Source organism: Globicephala melas, chromosome 4, assembly GCF_963455315.2.
Source record: "Globicephala melas chromosome 4, mGloMel1.2, whole genome shotgun sequence".
Lineage (NCBI taxonomy): Eukaryota > Metazoa > Chordata > Mammalia > Artiodactyla > Delphinidae > Globicephala > Globicephala melas.
In genome coordinates this window covers 126995379-127004411 of record NC_083317.1, presented here as the reverse complement: position 1 = coordinate 127004411, position 9033 = coordinate 126995379, and the positions used below count along the sequence as shown (strand labels likewise).

Genomic DNA, 9033 nt, shown 5'->3' with positions numbered 1-9033 from the left:
AATTATCAATATTGCCACAGTGAATTCATATAATCACAACCCAGCATAAAGAAATGTGACATTCAGGTTGACTTATTTGGTCCCATCATAAAACAGTTCATATATTTTTGAAATATTGAAAATGTTTCTAATTAAACCCTTCCAAACCCTAGGGACTGGGAATGTTAGTTGGAGGACCATTTGTCATGCATTCTCCAGATGTGGAAATTAGATCCAGCATGTGTGACCCTTCTCCTCCCTCAGAGGGCTAGCCCTAGGAAGCCTCACCTGTGGAGAGACTCAGGTGAGCTGAAACCCAGCAGGGGTTCTGGGGACACAGGTCAGAGGGCAACCATGGGGAGTAGCAGCAGGCCTCAAAGTCTCACTCTGGGGTCAGGCTGGACCTAAGAATCCAGAGCAAGTAGCTGGGAATAAATAAAGCTGGGGCAGGAGACATGACTTGCAGGTAGTTTTTAATAAGACAGTCAGAACAGTGATTCTCAAAGGGGGAAATATCAGAATGAAAGGGGATGGGTGGATGTCATTTGAAAAAGCATCATAATTTTATATATGGAGAAAAATATAAACTTACGTTTCCGTTAAAGCAGCTACCAAAAAGAAAGTTCTAGAGAATCTTGGTTGATGAGTATTTGTAGAAGAAATATTAATTCTCATATCTCCTAGAAAGAGGAGGTAAACTTTTATGTGACTGTAGAAGGGCCAGCAGTTTTTAAAATTTGAATTTGTAATTTGCTTTTATAAGCCAACTGGGGTAGAGTAGGGAATAGCAGACACCCTGGGGAGCAGAGGACACTATCCCAGGGGGGATGTGGCCAGTTATTAAGATGTAAGTACTAGGGACCTGCAATGGACTGAATGTTTGTGTCCCCCCCCAAATTCAGATGTTGAAGTCCTACCCCCAAAGTGATGATATTAGGAAGTGGGGCCTTTGGGAGGTTTAGGACGTGAGGGTGGAACCCTCATGAATGGGATTAGTTCCCCTATAAAAGGGACCCCAGAGAGCTTTCTTGCCGCTTTCCACCATACGAGGATTCAACAAGAAGTGTGCCATCTGCCGCTCAGAAGTGGATCCTCACTAGAACCCAACCATGCTGCCAACCTGATCTTGGACTTCCAGCCTCCAGAACTGTGACAAATAAATTGTTGTTGTTTATAAACCACCTGGTGAATAGTACTTTGTTATTGCAGCCCAAGCTGACTTAGACAGGACCTTGTCTGCTTGATCCAGCAGCATCTTCAGCATCTAAATCAGTGCTTGGCACACAGAAGGGACTCAATTAATATTACTGACTGAATGTTTTAATGAATATCAAATTCAGGACTAGAAATCAAGTCTCTTTTTTCCCCAGCCAATTCTCTAACAGATCCTGTACTTAACCTTACAAAAGTAAATATAACACGTAGCAAAACCATTAGCTGCCTATCCTAACACCCATTTTCTCTTCCTTCTTGAATGTCCCAGCCTCTCCTGCAGCTACATTCTGGTCAATGAGATGTAAGAGGAAGTGTTATATGGTACTCGCAGGAAGTCTTCTTAAAATAAGGGACGTGCACCTTTCCTCTTTCCTTCGTCCTGCTGCCTGAAATGCAGAAATGATGGGCTGGAGATCAAGCTGCCATATGGACCATGGGCAGGATGGCAAACAGAAAGATGGAAGAAGCCTAGGTCCCTGATGACTGCAGTGACCATACCCGCCCTGATCTGCCTGCCTTCAGACTACTTTTACGTGAGAGAGAAATGAACTTCTATACTTCTACGTCAACGGTCTTTGGGATTTTTCTATTATACTCACAGAAAGCCCACTCTTACTGACATGCGCTACCTGCACGTCCCCACCCCTGCCAGCAGGAGACGCGGATCCCGCCTCTATGACACGGAGCACGTGAGAGTTTCATCCTCGCTCAGCTACCAGGAGCTCCACCTCCTCCGGCACCTGTAGGACTTTGGCTTCCGGACAGGGATGGCAACGTAGCTGTCAGTGCTCAGTCTCCTTAGAACCCGCTGGGGTTTCAGCTTGAGGACAACACTGGGCTGCATCCATGCGGACAGGAGCACAGTTTTCTCAGGACCGTCCCAGGGAGGTCCCACTGGGAGAGAACGGTGAGGAAAAAAGTGAAGAGAAGTGAGGAAAAGTGGGGAGAAACTTCCTGTGTGCGACTGACTGCTGGGGGCTGGGGGGATCCCTCTTCAGAGGACCCAGGAGAGAAAGGTCTTGATGTAGAAAACTGTGGGGTTTTAGTCCCTGTTGTGTGCAGTGTAGACTGTGTCCAGTGTGGTTCTTTGGTGTGTGGTGTCCAGCTTTCCTGGTGCTGTTAATTGAGGGGACTGCCCTTTCCCGTTGTATGTTCTTGGCCCTTTTGTCATAAATAAACTGATCACACCCGTGTAGATTTATTTCTGGGCTCTCTGTTCTGTTCATCTTGTCCGTGTGTCTGTTTTTGTGCCAGGACCACACAACTGTTTTGGTTACTGTAGCTTTGTAATATTGTTTGAGGTCAGGGAGCGAGATGCCACCAGCCTGTTCTCCTTTCTGAGAATCGCTTTGTCTATTCCTGGTCCTTTGTTGTTCCACACAAATATTAGGATCCTTTGCTCTATTTCTGAGAAATATGCCATTGGAATTTTGGTAGGGATTGCTTTCAGTGTGTACATTGCTCTGGGTAGAATGGACATTTTAACAATATTCATCCTTCCAACCCATGAGCATGTGATATCTTTCTATTTCCTTGTATCTTCTTCAGTTTCTTCATCAATGTCCTAAAGTTTTCAACGTGCAGGCCTTTCACATCCTTGGTTAAACTTATTCCTAGGTGTTTTGTTCTTTTTGATGCAGATGTCATTCGGATTGTTTTCTTTTTCTTTTTGATGGTTCATTATTAGTGGTTAGAAATGCAGCTGTTTTTTGCGTATTGACTGTCACTTTACTGAATTCCTTTACTAGTTCTAATAGTTCTTTGGTGGAATGATGTGGAAAATTGTAACTGTAACTGATATGTGGGTGAGCGTCCGCACACCTAGGGGAAGTGGAGATCAGGTGAAAGTCTGGCACTCCAGGAAGTGGCCAGTTCCACGATGTAGCACCAATGACCCAACATTGGCTCTATTTGTTACCTGGGCCCCGCTCCCCAGTCACCGAGCTCTCTGGACCTTGAAGCAGGTCCCTATAAGACTTGGGACAGTGCTTACGGTAGAGATTTTCCACCAGTGTGTTGCTTCCTCTGACCACAGCCCTCCCTTCCTGGTTCATGTAGTTCCACAGGTGCAGTGCGTAGGAGTCGTTGAAGCTCGGCTCTGCGTCCCAGGCTTCATAGTAGCGCCTCCACGCTGCATAGGAGATGGGATAAAATCTTTGGGGGTGTAAGAAGGAGAAGTTTAAACACTTGAGGTCGCTCACCTCCTGGAAGTCTCTGAGTTTGCACCATACTCTCAAAATCCTTGTCATCAATTCGGGACCCTGGTGGCCCCAAATATCTGAATTGTAATTTTCCACAAAGTTTTCCATGCACTGCCACAGGAAAGGGTGGTGGGGGAGGAATCCAAACACCCCATTACTGGAGAACTGAGATGTCTGCGCGGCCAGAAAGTTGTCCTCGGGGATGGGTCTGATGGAGATGACATCAGTATCCATGTAGACACCGCCGTACTTCCAGATGAAGGCCAGGCGGGATGCATCTGAACTGACGTGGAGCCAGTATCTCTCTGCGCTGCTGTTGATCTGCAGGAACAGGTGCAAATCAGCCCCCAGGCAGGGGAAGAGGGAGGGATGTCACAGCAGGAGGCCAGGCACAGGGTAGCTGAGCAGGAAGCAAGCCAACTTCCCAAAACTCTATTTGCCAAAAGCCCAATATTGCAAATGTACCAAAATTACCTCCACCCAAAAAAGTTGCCTTTAAGTGAAAAGTGTACAGCAATCAGTATCAATGGGAAGGTTTTAGCAGCTTTTAAAGATTTCATGAAATTGTTTTTTGAAAAAAGCAGTAGAAAGATGAAACCCAGAAGGGATTTCACAATGAACCCTATGAGTCACTTTCAGCAGGATGGAAATTAACCACAAATATGAAACTGTGAAGGAAGAATTTTTTGGTAAGTCCTAAAAGTGCTGAGAACTGATAAAGAAAAAAAAATAAATATGAAAATATAAGATAGATTAATAGCTATGCTCTTTGAGAAATTGATAAAAGAATCTTAAAATGCATCCATGCCTTCATCCACTAATTAATTCCTTTAATAATATTCATTGAAGGCCTACTTGCTATTCGCCAAGCTCTAAGCTGCTAAGGATACAGCAGTGAACAAACAGATAAAAATCTTTACTGGCAGGAGATAGACAACAAACAAATAAATATATCATATGTTGGGTGTTCATAAGGAATATGAAGGAAAAAAAGTCAGGCGAGGGGGCTATGAAGGGGGCAGGATACAGCACTATCTTATCTTGTGTTCGAACAGAACACTGGATGAAGTGGGTGGATGAACCATGCTGCTATCTCCGAGAAGAGGGCTCTAGGTAGAGGATACAGCAAGTGCAAGGGCCCTGGGGCAGGAGCACGCTCACTATGTACAGGAACAGGAAAACAGCAGTGCAGAGTAGTGAAGGGAGAAGGGTAGGAAACCAGATCAGAGCGGGGACAGGGGCGGGAGTGAGGGAGGATCCCATAGGCTGGGGTAAAGACTGAAATGATTTGGAAGGTTTGAAAGAAAGGAGTGTTGTGATCTGAATTAGTCTAAAAGGGGTCACATTGGGTGCAGTGTGGAAAATAGATGGGGGCAGGGGGCAAGGGCAGAAGCAAAGAGGCAAGTTAGGAAGCTGTTGAAATAATCCAGGCAGGAGATGATGGTGGTTTAGACCAGGGTGACGATAAAGGAGATGAGAGAAGTGGTCACATCCTGGGCACACGGTAAAGATAAAGCCGGTCAGGATGTGCTGATGGATTGGATATGGAGCTGGAGACAGAGGAGTCAAGGATAACTGAAAACGGTGAAATGTGAACAAAACAGAAATTGACTTTGAAACGAATAAAAATAAACCATTATAAATGCCAGTGTTCCCAAATGGAATGCTAAAATTTTGAATACAGAAAACACAGTAGATTTTTCTGAATTTAAACATGTTGATTAAAAGATTAAACAATGACCCTTGGCTTTTGACAAAAGAAACATTTTTTAAAATTCTACTATAAAGCCAAACGAAAGCAAGTCCACTAAGACTTTGCAGAAATCTTCACCTGAGCTATTAACGTCATTATATTGTATACAATTGCTGAAAACCTCATGAATAATAATAGCTACAATTTATCAATAACTGTGGTGGTGGGATGAATTGGGAGATTGGGATTGGCATGTATACACTAATATGTATAAAATGGATAACTAATAAGAACCTGCTGTATAAAAAAATAAATATAATTCAAAAATTTTAAAAAAATTTATCAATAACTGTTCTGATCTCTTATAATCTACACAAATCCTCAGAATAGGTGCTATTATTAGTCCTATTTTTCAAGTGAAAAATTAAAAGGAAAGACCAAGAAGTTCAGTCATTTGTGCAAGGTAAGAGAGGCAGAGGTTAGATTTTAACCCAGGCAGTCTGACTCCAGAGACCCACTTACTTTCAGTAAAAATAAGTAAAGTTGATTCTTTGGTAAATTGGTGAGTATTAGTGAACAGACCCAGATATCAAAAGCCGCACAGAAGGAAGGAAGCCTACCTTGATGTGGGCATTGGACTAACATCAACGTAAAACACAAGGCTCCCCCAGAGGTGAGCACCAGAAAGGGGATTAGGATTCTGCTTGCTCATTCCCTCCCCACCCCCTCAGTACTCATCCCTAGGCATCTTCAAGGGCTACAGTTGCCCAAATCAGTGCAGCAAATCCAGTGGTCACCAGCAAGTGATGGCACGCTAGGCCATCCTAACAGCTGGCCACCAGCTATCCTATTGTAGCCTAACTGGAGCAGAAGATACCACAGCCCGACTCCCCCAAGGTGCAAGTGTGTCCCCCACCCAGGACAGCCCACCCAGTCCCCAGGTGAATGAGAGAGGGTGGGACAGGAGTTTTCTCTTTTTTTATACAAATACTGTAGTAGGCTGAATAACAGCCACTCAGCGGTCCTAATTCCTGAAACCTGTAAATATTACCTCCTATAGGAAAAGGATCTTTGCCAATGTGATTAAATTAAGGATCTTGGGACTTCCCTGGAGGCCCGTGCTTCCACCACAGGGGGCGTGGGTTTGATCCCTGGTCGGGGAAGTAAGATCCCACATGCCACACGGTGTGGCCAAAAAAAAAAAAAAAAAAATTAAGGATCTTGAGCTGAGATTATCCTGGATTATCATGGGCCCTAAATGCCACCACAAGTGTCCTTTAAAGGGAAAGGTAGAGGGAGTTTCGCACAAAATTACAAAATTCCTAAGAGCTCCAGGAGTTTCTTGATCGTATCTCAATGTAACCCAATCTCATACAGCAGCACCCACCTGATCTTTCATGAATTTTCTATTTACATCATTTTCCAGTTAAATATTGCCTTATTTCCCCCCTTAGGTGCAAAAAAAGTTTAACATAGATGGGTTTAAAACTGTCAGTGAAAAATGAATGGTCTATACACCTAGAAAAGATGTAGAAACTCATTCAGTTAAGAATAGTCTCAAGAAATCCTAAGAAATAAGGTGAAAGCAAAAGGCAGCAGGGTAAAGATAAGCCTAAATCAAGTCTCTCCTGTTTCCTTGAATCAGGACTCAACACCGTAGAATGAAGACCAGGCAAGAGTCAAAAGATCTGGGTTCTAGCCTATCTCTGACAATCTAGCCTTACCCTCAGTTTACCCATCTATAAAATGGCTAGATTGGACCCATTTTCTATGGTCCTTCCCAACACCGACATTCTGAGATTCTCTGAACACTTACCTGAGTGTACCACGAAAACAGCGGTGTGTCTTCAAACAGGCTTTTCATATCCAAAGGGAAGAGGAAAACATTGTCTATTGCCGAGAGGAGGGAAAGGGCTGGGGAAGTGGAGTTTGGGGGCAGCTGCATGGAATTGTTGAGCCCTTTCATAAGTAACAGCACAGGCTGCTCAGCGTAGACCTTGGCCGCAGACTCCACAGCACAGGAGACCAGTGGGGATAGCTCCATTCTCTCTGAGGTCTCTAGGAACACGATGCTGCGCCCATGGCCCAGGAGGGCTTCCAGCCCCTGCTGGGACTTGTAGGGAGGCAGGTGGGGGAAGAGGCAGCTGGACTTCTGGGTGAACTGGTAGAGGAAGCCACAGGCAAGCAGCAGGATGACCGACAGGGAGAGCTGAAGCTTCATCAGCATGTCTACCCCTCTCTCCTGTCCTGCTCCCTAAAATCAACACTATTAATTAAAAATTATAGTCACAAAACCTGATAAAGATAGCACACAAGAAGATGATACCTGAATATCACTTTCAAGCTTAGATTTTTTAATTGAAATATAGTTGATTTATAATATGAGATTACTTTCAGGTGTATAGCATAGTGATTCAGTATTTTTACAGATTATATTTCATTAAAAATTCTTATAAAATAATGGCTATATTTCCCTTGCTAAACAATATATCCTTGTTGCTTTTCAATTTTATACCTAGTATGGTTCATATTTCTTAATCCCCTACCCCTGTTTGCCCCCGGCCCCTTCCCTCTCCCCTTTGGTCACCACTAGTTTGTTTTCTCTACCTTTGAGTCTGTTTTGGTGTTGCGTGTGTGTTCATTTGTATTATTTTTTACATTCCGCATGTAAGTGATATCATACAGTATTTATCTTTCTCTGACTGACTTATTTTAGTAAGTATAATATTCTCTAGATCGATCCACGCTGCTGCAAATGGCAGAATTTCATTATTTTTATGGCTGAGTAATAATTCCATTGTATATACATACGTATATACCGCATCTTCTTTATCCATTCATCGTTTGATGGACACTTGGCTTGCTTCCATATCTTGCCTGTTGTAAATAGTGCTGCTATGTGCATTGGGGTGCATGTATCTCTTCAAATCAGTGTTTTTGTTTTCTTTGGTTATATACCAAGGAGTGGAATTGCTGGATCATATGGTACTTCTGTTATATTTTTAGCTTTTTCAGGAACCTCCATACTGTTTTCCATAGTGGCTGCACCAATTTACATTCCCACCAACAGTGTATGAGGGTTCCCTATTCTCTACCTCCTCGCCAACATTTGTTATTTGTAGACTTTTTGATGCTAGCCATTCTGACAGATGAAAGGTGATATGTCATTGTGGTTTTGATTTGCATTTCTCTAATAATTATAAGTTTTGATTTTTTAAATTCTAAATAAAATATGATCAAATCAAATCCAGCAATGTTAAAAAGAAAGGTGCATTGATTAGATTTTATTTGAGGAATGTAAGGATGATTTGTAATAGGAAAATAATGAATTAATAGGAAAACTATTAATGAAATGCATTATTTCAACAGATTAAAGAAGAAAAGCTATATGATCATTTTGGCTCAGTAGATGCTAACAACAGCATGCTAAAATTTGACATCCATTCATGCTTTTTAAAAAGCACAAGGAAACTTTCTTAAGCTGACAATGTCTACCAGAACATATAGCAATGATCATCCTTAATGTGAAGCATTTGAAATATCCCCATTAAGACCAGGAATATGACATGGATGTCCATTATCACTGTTACTTTCACCGTCATTCTGCTAAGTCTAACCAATGCAGTGAAACAAGAGAAAAGAATTTCTACTATGAATATTAGGAAGAGACAAAAATATCACTAGTTGTAGAAAATATGATTGCCTACCTAGAAAATCCAAGATAGCTTACCAAAAAACTAATAGAACTAAGAAGAAGCAAACTGAAGGTTAAATAACTTGCCAAGATCTCACAGTTAGCGGAGCCATGACTTTAACTAGGGTCTGCCTGTCCCCAAAGCTCAGGCTCTGAGCAGTTACCTGCAGTACCACCCTCTCCTTCACCATAAGCTCTAACTCCAGCCAACTCCAGGACAGCAGAGATCTCCATTCATCAGTAGTCTATTT

The 9033-nt window shown here is 42.6% G+C and overlaps 1 protein-coding gene across 1 annotated transcript; it reads right to left on the bottom strand.

Moving 5' to 3' along the window:
* Positions 1-3101: 3101 nt before the first annotated feature.
* Positions 3102-7315, bottom strand: A4GNT (alpha-1,4-N-acetylglucosaminyltransferase). Its single transcript, XM_030873530.2, has 2 exons — positions 6905-7315; positions 3102-3716 (listed from the first exon to the last, which is right to left on the bottom strand). The coding sequence occupies exons 1-2, from the start codon at positions 7313-7315 to the stop codon at positions 3102-3104; spliced, it is 1026 nt and encodes a 341-aa protein (XP_030729390.1).
* Positions 7316-9033: the final 1718 nt, after the last annotated feature.